General features: G+C 43.9%; 1 protein-coding gene and 1 long non-coding RNA gene across 9 annotated transcripts in view; one reads left to right on the top strand and one right to left on the bottom strand.

Annotated features, from left to right (window-relative positions):
• Nucleotides 1-13,030, top strand: part of FRMD4A (FERM domain containing 4A) — a 357,548-nt gene that overhangs the window by 263,371 nt on the left and 81,147 nt on the right. For all 6 annotated transcript variants that reach the window (XM_015628212.3, XM_015628214.3, XM_015628213.1 and 3 more), the window contains one exon: nucleotides 4,146-4,238. In XM_015628212.3, coding sequence (XP_015483698.1) covers nucleotides 4,146-4,238 — 93 coding nt within the window. The remainder of the gene's footprint in view (nucleotides 1-4,145; nucleotides 4,239-13,030) is intronic.
• LOC107204673 overlaps nucleotides 1-13,030 on the bottom strand; it is a 67,962-nt gene that overhangs the window by 16,828 nt on the left and 38,104 nt on the right. For 2 of the 3 annotated variants that reach the window (XR_001521695.2, XR_001521693.2), the window contains one exon: nucleotides 11,656-11,795. The exons of the other annotated variant lie outside the window; for it this stretch is intronic. This is a non-coding gene — a long non-coding RNA (uncharacterized LOC107204673). The remainder of the gene's footprint in view (nucleotides 1-11,655; nucleotides 11,796-13,030) is intronic. 3 annotated transcript variants of the gene reach the window in all.

Raw genomic sequence — 13,030 nt, 5'->3', positions numbered from 1 at the left:
TTGCAAAATTTGTGTAGTTAAACTCTTATGGCTCTGTGAGCTTCCCAGCCTCTTCAAAAGTAATTGAGAAAATCTGTGAGCTTAAAGGGGTTTTTGTTTCTGTTGCAGTTGATGGAAATATAAATAGTTTATATGGTTTCTGTTACATGAATTGGTCTTTCTCAATGTCCGTTAAATTCAGAATGAGTCTGACACTGAAAGGGTGTGAGTTGGCTTATTGGTCCAAATACCTTTATAACACAAATCAATGTGGATCCACTTTTCAGAAAACTGGACACTACACAGTAAAACCATATAAACAGAACCACCTGGAGGCAAAGTGCTCATTGATGTACCAGTCTTTACTTATGAAAGAAGACAGAACTACTGCACACAATCAACAAAATGGACCCTGGGCATCAAAATCCATACTCAGTCTGTATCTTGAAAGGACCCAGGTTTTTTTCCTAAAAGTGATTATGTAGTTGTTATTGACACACCAGTTTACCTGCCAGCATGAGTACAACCAACAGAGGAAAATTATCTGGCTTCCAGTATTCGACCTCCCTACAGGTCCCCCAAAACTGTTTGCACCATTTTTTCTGAATACATTGATAGAAATATCAGAATGAACAAATCAATGGTGATAATGAAACAAAAGCTACTTTGTGTCTCTAAATTGAACCATGAAGGAAGTCCAGCTAGACATGGGCATGTATGAATGGGATCCCAGTGTAAGCCAACTAAACTGATCCATGAAAACTGTCAGGATTACTACATGCCTAGGGTTATATGCCACCACTGGATATATATTTTCCCTGTCTTACATGGGACTGTGCTCCATGAATAGTTCTGCTGACAACAGGAAGACAGATTCCAGAGCAAAGTGTTTTGTGGTACAACGGCATCAGAGCTTGGCTCCCTGATAGTCCACATTCACAGGCAGATACCAGTGGCTGCTCACTGCTGCTGTTCTCTACATGCCACACATGCATGCTTGAAAACAAGGAGCTAGGTGACAATCTGCAGTGCAGAAGCCCTCAGCGATGAAAGACTATAAGTAGTAATTGAGTACAGTGAGCAGTTAGCTCCTGGCAGGGATTTAAGTGACCTTCCTCCTCTGAAGGAGCTTTGGATTTAAGCTCCATGCAGATGAGACTAATGAAACTCTTCAACCTAAAAACTCAGTGGCAATTAAATGTGTTATCCAGTTTGCAGAACTGTGTACGTGTGCAACATAAATGTGGAACTGGTATGCATATGTATATATATGATTATACCAACCAGTTTCTCCTGTTAAAATGCAACAAGAATGAAAAGAGCAAGTCTTTTCAAAATAAGAAATACCATGAAGTGACTTTTTGTGCTGTGTACCATGGCTTCTCAACCCTTCCCTGTGCATGTTAGGCAAACCCAGACATTGCTGTTGGATAAACACAGAGGTAGACAGTAAGTCCATTGTCAACAGTTCACCCTCAGTGGAAACTGGTGTGTAACACCATCAGCTGTGGGTGGCTGCTGTGTTGGTGATACAAATGCAACTGGACAGGTTCAGCATAGGATGTCAGGTTTAGTGTGGCTTTTCCTTGCTCTGACAGCGTTTTCTACCATGGCCTACATGGTAAATGCTCAGGTTGTACTAAGGCTAGAAACGAGTGAGCATGGCTAGTTTCAATCCCACCTGTAACTGTGGCCTGCACAGCTAATTTCAGCCTTCCTGAGGCCTGTTAAAAGCAACATAACAGCACTTCATGACCAAAAAATAATAGGTAAAATTACAGATTTCAAGAAGGGGGATACAGTAGGAAAGCTAGATACCTCTAATTTTTTGGGTAACCAGGCTGAGAATCTTTCCATGGGGATTATTTTTTACAGCCTGAAGCATCTGCCTTCTAAAAGCCAAACATTGTTAAAGTACACATCTGTACTAAACAACAGGAAATTATGCATGGACCCCACACTAGCATGCCAGCAGCAGAAATGATGGAAGGAAACCCCCTGTGTCTAGCTGCATGCCCAGCTATGCATTCTGCCCAGAGCTATTCCAGTTAGTTCCTACATCCAGATGAGTTAATATGGACATCCTCACCTTCATCCCAGGCTGGGCAGACTTGTCCTCAGCCCCTGTACTGCAATGGAGACATATGAAGTGGTCAGTTTGGCTTGAAAATCTGCATTATATCACCCCTTTCCAGTAGCCACACTGCCAGCAAGTCTGTGCCCCTAATGCACAGTACAGGCTCCCCTTTACCTAAAGTGAAAAAAATAGAGAAAAAAATTATTTTAAAACTTTATCTAGAGAAAAAACTGTCTGAAAGTTAAAATATCTTGGAAGGAAACACATGGGTGTCTAGGGCAGGGGATAAAATAAGCTTTGTTCCTTTTGTACACCAAAAGATGTCCAGAGGATGAGTCTGAAAAGTCCCCCTCTCCACATGTATCACTTGTACCTAGTAGAGACTTGGTACTTTTGCAAAACAGATGCAAAAGCTGCTTAAGCTGAATGCCTGACTTCTACATGGCAAAATTTGAGGAGAGCTTTTTTCTTGACATATTGATCCTGAACCCATGAGAGTGATGAGTGGAGCTCACCAGTAATTTAGAGCCCCTTGGTTGGAAGCAGCATGCTGTGCTCAGGTGAGCACTGACAATGTCCCAGCAGGTTTCCAGAGTAGCCCAGAGCTGCCTGGGCAGGAAGGCTTCCTGAGCTGCCTGTTCTCTTCTGCACCTCCATAAGCCAGGGCAGCAGTACAGAAATTCCCATTGAACCCAGGTGATTCAATGCCTCCTGAAAGTGCTACTTTCCCCTTTATTTCTTTTTCTGGGAAAGATGGAGTGGGGGGATGCTGTAAATTCAGTTAAATTGCTACAGGGATGTCATTGCTTGCTTTCTAAAGGGGCTTCTCGGTTGCCCAAAGCTCATGCACATGAAAACCCTTGAGAGAGCTGAGTGTATTTGCTGTACACATGGTACATTGCTAAGGCTTGTGGCAATTCTAGAAGGCAATTAAATGTGGGGTTTTTTTTTTAAAGCAGGCTCTTTTTTTCCTTTTTTTTTTTCATTTTCAGTGGAATGAAGAATTACTCTTGAGGATTATCATGAGCTGGTGAATAGCCACTGGAATAAAGCTCAGGACATACGAGTTCCATTTTCTCCTATATTTGCTGCAAGATTCTCCCCCAGATAATTTCAGCTCTCTCTCCCCTTGCTTGTCTAGACAGTAGAGTACTGAAGGCAAGAGGGAGGCTGCTTCTCCCTCTGGGTGAAATCTGGTCTGACTGAAATCAACAGCCAAAACCTTGCAGGATGCAACCCTAGCATCACTGAAGGCAGTGGCAAAATTCTGGCCAGCTTTAGTGGGGCCTGAATGTCACCCTAGGTATTTCCACAGTGCCTAATTTAGCAGAGCCTTTATCTCAGCTGGGGAGAGAGATGCCCCTGTAGTACAAATAATGGTATTTATAAAGTACCTCTCACACACACACAGCACTCTACTGTGTGGGGAACGTGACAAAGAACAGAGCTCCTGCCCAGCAAAGCTTCCAGCAGCAAGGCAGGAATGGATAAATTATAGGAGAAAATAACAGCGACAGGTACCATCTAGGCAAAAGAAAAGCAGCATGTGGTAATTGTAGCTGGAACGCTTCATGGAGCAGCTGTTTTTCAAGAGCTCTCTGAAGAAGGAAAAATGAGGGCTGGGCAAACCTAGAGAGGCTATTGCAGGCATGTGGGTGGTAAATAAACTGTCTGAGGCTGTAGAGTCAGGTTTAGCCTTGTGTGAAATACTGCAGGCGTTGTGGAAAGTCTTAACCATAAGGATTTCTAATGAAAATCTTGACAGACTTTTAATGATACAACTGCTCCAGAGGCCTGTAATAAAAAGGTGAAGCTTCTAACATTTTGGGCTGCCCTGATTGCTCAGTGCTGCCAGCTCTCACCCTGACAGATTGAACTTTAGCAGTTCGATTTCCAGACTGAAACACTGCCAGGATGATACCGCCTCGGCTCCTCAAACATTTATTGTGTGTTTTTCAAATATCATGCCATAGTCCAGGGCAAATAGCACACACTTTGGTTCATACTTTCTAACACCTCAGACCTCATTGCTGTGAGGAGTGAGAAAGCTCTTTGGTACCAGGCTCAAAACTGTCTCTTCTTTTGCCAGGGGACACTTGAACTGGCTTCAGCTGGACCGCCGGGTGCTGGAACATGACTTCCCCAAAAAGTCAGGACCGGTTGTTTTGTACTTTTGTGTCAGGTAAGTGCCTGAAGGCAAGCCCTTCCAATGGGATACAGATACAGAGAGCCCGTTTCCTGGAGGCCAGGAAGTGAGGCTGTCAGTTTCTCAGAAACACCTGTGGGCAAACAAACACTTCCACAGAGGTTTCTTTTGAGCTTTTGGCTTTGCAAACTCTTCTCACACAAGTGTAAACAAGTAGTAGCCACACCGACACCCATAGCTGTCCACAGGGAAATGTTGTATTAGGGCAAGATCAGATGTTATGTATTTACACTTCTACTTGTGGGCTTTGAGCTGGAAAGTCCAAGCTGAGTAGGATGGCAGAACAAAGCCCTCATTCTGTCAGGATAACCCACTTGAGCCAGCAACCTGCAGGGAAAACACTCACTTCCTCACTGGTGAGCCATCAGTTTCCTCTGGATTGTGCCCACAGTGCATTCTGTCAGAGACCAAATTGATCCCTGTACACTCTGGCATATTCACCTTCTGAACTCAGTGCTGCACTGAATTACCCATAAATAGCAAATGAAGGCATTTTATGGCAGCCAGTTGGTTTCTACATGGCTGGACCAGACTATAAAAGTTTTAATGAAGATTATGGCAGTTTGGGAGCTTCAGACTTCATCTGGGATTTTTACAAGGAACTGTTAGTGTTTGGAAGCTTCTGGAGGCTGCCAATGCTCTTATGCACACAGCGCCTTTGCCTCCAAGGGAGATATTTCCTAAGAAGACAAATTTGCTCCTGCAGCTTTGAAACACCCTGAGAGAGGCCAGGAGCTGGGATGGCATATGTACAAAATTAAGTTGAGGGTTTTGACTTACTTTTAATGGATAGCTCATGTCTAGAACAAGCCAGTGCAGCGTAACTGTGTCTTTTAATGTTAGGCTTTCCACTCCAGTGTTATATTACATCTGACATCACTCTCATTCATTCCATAGTACCCACAAAAAATGAAGACCTACTTTTGAGTTTCTTCCCCTTGAGTGAAGCTTTTATTTTTTTTCTCCGCATAGTGATTGTCATTCATTTAACTTCCATTACAAGTCAGGCTTTTTAGAAGAGACTGTTTTCTTCTGTCCCCACATTTAGTGGTGGATATGTCTTACGACAAATCAAGACTACAAAAAGCCCTGTGAGTCCAGATTTAGTCTGATATCTCCCAAGAGAAGAATGTAGTCAATACTTTGGGTGCTTCAAACTATAAGGGTAGATCTAGAGCTGAGCATCTTCAGTGTCTGAGATCCAGATCCACCTGTGCTTAGAACTACACAAAACTGTTGATGCTCATTAAGAATATGGCCAGTCAGTTACCAGACATCCAGGGGCCAAATTGGGCAGTCTATGCTAAAACAGGGATCCCATGGAAAGCAGGGAAAGCCCTGAGTGAGAAAGAGCTAAGTGCTGGGCTTAGGAGTGGAACTGTAAAATGTGTGAAAGCCAATGCTGTTGAGCCACTCTCATATTCATTTCAATGACCACTCAACAAGCATAAATATTGCCATCTGTATTGTTTTATGAAACTTGGCAGCACAGTGGAGACCAGTCATTCTAGAGGGATCCCAGCCAAAAGACATCTTAGGATAGGGATCCATATAACAGTGAATGAGTGACCCCTCGTGTTCTGGAATCTCAGTCCAAAGGGAAAAACTCACCATGCAGTGTATGCATGTGTGAAAAACAGACTGACTCTGGCTTATACTCTTACTGATGGCAGTAATGAGTGGATCATCACACTGAGTTACAATTTGGATTGGACTGGGAGCCAGATGCCTCAAGAGTTAGGAATGGGCATTAACATACAGTACCTTTTCTACTGCTTATTTCCCTTATTGATGTCAGATACTGGCAGAAGTTGAAAACGTTTCCCAGCACATAAGGAGTTCCCATGTCCCTCCCTAAATATGATCTGAGCAGAAGGCATTTGAAGACACCGACTCCAGACAGATGGTTGAAGTTGGAAAGGCCCCACATATCTGTTACCCAGTGGTTTCAGTTTGGGCTTGAGAACTAAAGCAAGGGCTGAAGGAAAGGTTCTAAAGAGACCCACCCATAGAGAGAGGTTTATTTTAACAATCTGGGGGTGTGCAGCAGCTTGCAGAGCCATTCCTAAACATACCATAAACAGAATGCTCCCTCTCCCCTGCTGCCATTAGGCAGAAAGCAGAGAGAATTAGTGCCATACTACCTAATCACAAACATGTTAATTTTTAAGGAACTGCATGCCCATGACACCTACTATGACACAGGTAAAGTGGTTACTGTGGTTGCAGATACCTTTCTGCATTACCTCTCCCAGTCATTGAAGCTGACAAAGCTTAGGTTGATGCTGGGAATCCTAAATGGGGAGATACAAGTAATATGAGTAACTGGATGTGCCAAATGCTCATGATGCAGAATTCTGTTTACTGCATCGTACTACTGGATTTAGTAATTGTGTGGGTTTTTCCCTCTAGTCGAAGTAAATGTACAGTTCAATCACACTGCATAACTACTGAAGAGATGAAGCCTCAGGCAAGAAAAGTAAAGGGTAGTTTGTGAAGAGGAGAAGCTACAGTGAAAACATTTTCACCTTTAATGTGACCATCATATGGTTTTTACCCTCAATATTCCTGCAGCAATGCTGAAGGGCAGCATGCCCACCAAAGATTCCACAAATTTTAGCCTGCTCTAAACGTACATTTAAAGGGAAGCCTGCCTTCTTAAGAAAAGTCTTCTTGAAAGAACTGTGCCGAAAATAGGAAGTTTCACAAGCTTTGCAGTGTGAAATTCTCCTCCCTTTTTTAAAATCTCTGCAGCACTGTTGAAGCTTTGTCTTTTGACACACATTTCCTTGGGGTTTGACATCGTCAAACACTGATCTCCAGTGTCTTTCCTCTCTTCCCTTATCAAAGACCAAAAATTTCACGGCACTGTGTCAAAGGAAGGGGATTTTAGAAGGATGTTTTTAGCATAGGTTTGTAAGAAATTGCTTCTTCCATTGTACATTTACACAGCTACTGAAGGTTTGCTGTGTTCAGGTTGTCATCTAGCGCTTCAATGAAAGCTTACCACTGAGAACAACATAAGAATCTAGGAAGTAATCAGAAATCTTGGGCAGCTGTGAACTGCCCCATGGCTATTGTGCAATATTATTTTATAAGACTCTGCTAGTATCTGTTTACATAGCTCTAAAGACTCACATAAAAGCAAGAGGGAGTGCCATGTGTCTTGTAGGGGAGGAGGGATGTTGGGTAACAGAATAGGAGTGATATTAGTTCTCACCTTAGAATTAGCTTCCCTGGATGGCTTTCTATAGCCCTGGTTGCTTGGTTGTTGGTGAGACTAATTTTCCCTGCCTTAGAGGGTTTACAAGTCAGATGAGAGTCATCACTGATGTCCAGAAGAAGCAAAGGATGGGGGTGAAGAAAGGAGGGGTTGCCTGATTAGTTGATTTTACAGAGGTGTTCTGAGGCCAGAACAGAACACAGAAAATGTACCTGAGCTTTGGGGTAAAGTGCAGGAACCTAAGTACAGTGTGGAGATGTGGGCAAGCAAAGGAGGTAAATAGAGATTGCAAGGGTTCAGATGCAGGTACATCCTTTTGGCTGGGAAGGAAGAATTTTGCTTGGACTCATACAGACAGAAAGAAGGCAAAGTTACTCCTTTTTGTCTAAAGCTTTGATGTAAGAGAGAACCAGAGCACAGACACGCTGTTTGCTCATGGAAAGCAAAGATGGCCAAGCTCTGCAGTGAGTTCTCATCCACAAACAATGGCCATATGAGATTAGCAATCCTTAGCAAAGGAACCACCAGCATGGGTCTGATCTCTTTATCTTCTGTATGTTTGTCATGCTGTTAATTTATATGAACAAGCTTAGCAAATAAAATTCACTCCACTGGTGGATCTTTTCCCAGGAATGAATGTATTTGTTCTCAGGGCAACTCCACCAGCTAAACAGTGAAACAACTCACTGTAGAAGTCGTCACACTAAATCAGAATATGTCTCACATGGAAAGGCTTTTCTTTCAGAAAGGCATGGAACAAAATGTGAAATAAATCCTCAATTCTCAAATACACTGTGGGACAAAGTTTGTATCTATGGGCTGGCAGTATTCTCACAAAGGAATGCCTGTGTTCAGCAACGTCTGGCATGTGTTCATATGTACTGGCTAGGCTGAAGTCAGCATGGGAGCTTTGGGGGCTCAGGACTCTCAATATTGAGGCCAGACATTTTGCCAGGTTACCACAGTTACTACAGAACAAAGTGTCCCTAAATAAGAGATCGGCACTGAAGTACAGAGCTCAAAGCTCATGGATGTCTGTGCTCCCCTTAACTCAAAGGAACATAACTGTCTGCACTTGTGGTGGTCCAGGTCCGAGGCAGGTGGGGCAGGTGGGCAGTCTGAGATGAGATCCATCACACCAGAGCTGAGATCTTTACCTGGCAGACAGCTCTATGTCACGGCTAATTAGTGCAGCCTCCCTGTATAACCACTGGGAAGAAATAGGCACCTTTCAGGAACAATTCATCTGACTTATTTTACCTGACTCATCCGAAGATGACTGCTTTGGAATTTACCAAGTTTCAGGCTTAAAAACCTGTATGTCTTCTCTGACCTCAGACCCCTGCTCAGATGTAGGCATATTCACCTGATTCATCCCTCTGTCCTATCAAGTCTATAAATTTAAAACTCTTATTTCAAGCGGGTTGGCACAGCCAGGGTTGAGGAAGCGTTTCCTATCTACACAGTTTCACCTGGCTATCTAAATTGAATTGGACCAGATTTCAGCTGCTAATGAGGCCTTATGCTATTTTAGTCTTTCAGCCCTTCATTATAGGCATCTTTAAACCCATATTCCATAAGAAAAAGACTAACACTAAGGCCATTTGGAAACGGCTGACCTGGGAAGGAAGAGACGTAGTTGTTCTTCATAGGGCTAGTTGGACCTTAGAACTTGTCTCTGAAATGCATTTCTGCCTCACTTACAGGCCAGAGACACTTACAGGGTGCAGATTCAGAGCATCCTGCTCCCATCTTCCCCAACTGACTTACATGGGATCCCAGCACACCATGGCTGTGTATGTCACTCACATCCACTCAGCTTTGTTTCTCTCCAAGAAATCAGATTAGGGGTTGTAATGACAGCAGCCTGCCTTGTCAGGAAGAGCTGAATAGAACCACACAAAATTAACCTCAGCAATTTATTTTGCTCACACATAATGGGCTGTGTTTCTCTATCCACAGTTTTCTGCACCAGAGAAGGGTATGTGGTGCTCCAGCACTTTGCTCCAGGCAGGGAATGAGGGAATCAACAGCTCTTGTCTCTCCCCTCTGAGGAGGGAGGAGGAGCAGACAGCCCTTTTTCTGTCCCATAGTGTGAAACTGGGTTTACAGGGACTAGAGGAAATGCACAAACAAATTATCAAACACATTAAATTTGCAGCCAGGGGAGAGGAAGAGAAGTGGCAAAATTTGCTCTCACCCAAGTTTCATTATGCCTGTTACCACGCTGGAGAAGTTGCTGGGGCAGAATTACATATACACAAATCACTGTACTCTTCTGCTCTTCCTTCATCCTGTGCAGACCTCTGCACTGTAAGGAGGGCAGTGCCAGATCCCAGTTTGCCATGGTGCTTGATCATCCCAGGAGAGCTCAGGGAACTGTCCTGAGATGTTTCAGCACCTTGGGGCGCTCCATCCACATTCTCATGGCTAGCTGTCTCTTCCCAGAGCTCCTTGCAGCTGTGCTGTCTTCCCTCACCCAATGCCAGTACCACTACTGAGTCAGAAACTCCCTGAATTTGTGCTACATATAACGGGAAGCAAAGAGCCATCTCCTGCTCACATTATAGCTGTACATCTCCATGCACTGCTGTGAGATGCTGTAGAAATAGTAGCAAGAAAAACAGAATATTGAACCCACATAATCAAGCCAGTTCCACCAAGCTGTTTTCAGGGGCTCCTGTGAGCTGCACTGTCTGTAAAGTCCATGCCATAGCCCAGATCTCCTTGCACAGCATGTGTTTTGCTGGTTGGTGTGTACCAGCTGTGTGTATATTAAGCGGGAAGATCCCAAAAGCCAGCAGCCCTGCAAACCCCCTCCTCCCAGCTAGTCACTGTATAAATACAGCCACTCAGACCTTGTTTGTGCTGGAAGACAAAGCTCCCTGCAGACAATTTATTGCAGCCTTCCCAGGGTGGCCCCCTGCTCTGTTCACCCGGGGGAAGGTGTAATAAATTGCCTGCGGGGAGGCTGTGCTCCTCAGAGTCTCTTTAGATATGAGGTACTTCTGTCCAGCCAGAAGATTTACTTGTGTGAAAACCGACCTTTGCTTGAGGAAGGGAACTAATGGGGCTCTGCTACTTAGCACACAGCTCTGAGCTAAGCCATCCATTACACACACATCTTAATAGCAGTCTGGCTCTTGAGTCCCATAACATCATTTCTGTTTTCTGCTTAACTAGGAATATATTTGTATAAGTGAGCTGTGTTGAGAGAAGGGGATAAGTTGTTTTCCCTTTCCATTCAGCCACCCGAGGGGGCAGAAAAAAATGACGTTCTGAAAATTTTTTGGTTTGAGTGTGTTGATGCTGGCAGCATTGTCTTGTCTAATTTTGGGAAGCATTTAGACTGCATAAATGCTGATAGGTACCATGCAGAAATGATGGATTCTGTCAGTGTAGGATTTGTAGCTAATTTGGATCAAGCTGCAATAGCTGTGTCAGTGCCTACACACGGATTCTCTGACTGGGTCAAAATCACACAGAATTGTTTCTGTTTTCACTGCAATTTGTGTGTTCATAACGTACATCAGTGGGTGTGGTGGGCTGTCATCAGTGCAGCAACAGGAAGGTCTGCTATGAGGGGTCCTGTCACTGTGGCATTGACCAAGGGCTGAGTCAGTAAATAAGTGACCCTCATGCCAGTTTTGACAGACAAATCATACCTTCATGTGCTGCTGACAACACATGGGGCAGCTAGAGGAATTTCTATTCCTAAAATGGTCCAAAATCCTCAGATAAAAGATACTCTCTAGATGCTGAGGGGTGGTGTTATGCAAGACAGTGCACCCAGCAAGTTACCTCTAATAGCCAAAATGTGACTCTAGGCAATTACCAAAGATCAGGAAAGGGCTGTGCTGATGCTCAGGAGATTGAGGGGCAATTCCCCTGGTGACAGGGAAAAGAGGAGGAAGGCAGTGTGCTGCTGTGATCCAGTCACTGTCCTCACCTCACATTTGGGACAAATAAGCACATGACTCTAAGCCAAGAGGAGCTGCAACAACTTTTGTACAAAACCACATCTTTTTGTACAAAGATGCATTTCTCTTGCAAGCCAAGCTAAGTTCCAGGACGCATTGCAGTGGTGGAGCAGTAACAGACTGTGTTGAGCTGGGTTGCTGCTCTCATAGCTTGGGCAGGCCAGGTTCCCCATGAAAGCAGAGGACTTACCATACTCAGGTCAGTGCCTTTGCTTGATGCTGTAACCAAATTTGAGGGAGGAATGCACCTGCACTACCACCTTGATTCCTTTCCTTCTCTATGTTGATACTGGAGCACTTGATAGTTTGCAGACTGCCAGGATATACAGCCTGAAAGAGATAAAGAGTTGGTGTCTATATATATTCCAAAGCAGATCCCTAAGTATTTTGTACATGGAGAATGAGATATAGGAATGAGCAGATATCCCCAAAGTACATGGTTTTCCAGGGATTCAATGCACCAATATTTTAGAAACACCAAGAAAAATTGCCTGACAGTAGGTAAAGATGAAGTCAGCTTCATAATATAGTGCGGCTAGTGAGAGAGAGGAGATAGGCTCAGGTTAAACAATATCCACAGCTTTTTATTTTGTTAGCTGCTGTTCCCTGTATTTCTGGAATCAAATTTACCTCCAGTTTTATGACTTTCCCTGCAATGAGGTAAAAGTTGACACACGTCTCTCTTACTGCCTCCTGTCCCCTGGTGCTGGACTAGGTGGGCCTGGGCACAGCACAGGCACAAGGGGCAGGACATGGGTTCCAAAGCAAAATGAATGCAGAAGGGGAGGTAAATGGAGCTTTTTAGCTGATTTTAATTCCTGACTGATTACTTAACAGGCTAACTATTTAGCATGAGCATTGGCTGCTTTTAAGTGTCAGCACATAAAAGTGTGCACCCATGACTATTAGCAAACAGGGCTGGAACATAAAAGGAGCTGTGCAGCCTGTGCTGCTCAGAACACTCATTTAGCATGAAAAACTGGACATAATGGCATCTGCGTTTAAGTCCATTATACCAACGAATATGATTTTTATTTTCCTGTTGGTAAATGACCTCATATTTTTCAAATTATTCTCTGAGGTTCTGAATGGCATGGTGAGGGATAATGAGCCAGACCCAGGATGGATGAGGCAGAAAAGGGGTGTTCTCCTTTACCCATTGCTTTGTAATAGTGAAATAAGAGGTAATCCATTGACAGGGTCACTGAGATCTGCTGACAGCTCTGTCCTGCATCCCAACCAGATCAAAGTCAGCCAGCTGAGAAAGACGTGGATAGAAGTCTTTTACTAGCTAGCTTCCACCAGACTCAAACTTCACAAGAATGAGGATGGTATCAATGCCCCAGGAAAGATAAACACCTGAAATAGACAAGACATCCATTTGCTGTAGTTATGTTTTGAAATGTCATTGTGTTGAAGATCACAGTGAAGTATTTTTACCATTTGGCAGGTTCTGCTTGGAAGTAAACATGGGCTTGTGCTCTCAAATGCTATGACAGTCTATCTGCCCAGTCAGCAACTCGACTGCTGAGAGCCTGGTTCCTGCTAGGTGATAGATGGCCAAG

The sequence above is a fragment of the Parus major genome, chromosome 1A (assembly GCF_001522545.3).
Source record: "Parus major isolate Abel chromosome 1A, Parus_major1.1, whole genome shotgun sequence".
In the NCBI taxonomy this organism is placed as follows: domain Eukaryota; kingdom Metazoa; phylum Chordata; class Aves; order Passeriformes; family Paridae; genus Parus; species Parus major.
Note: the sequence above shows the minus strand (reverse complement) of the source record. Positions and strands in the feature narration are given on the sequence as shown.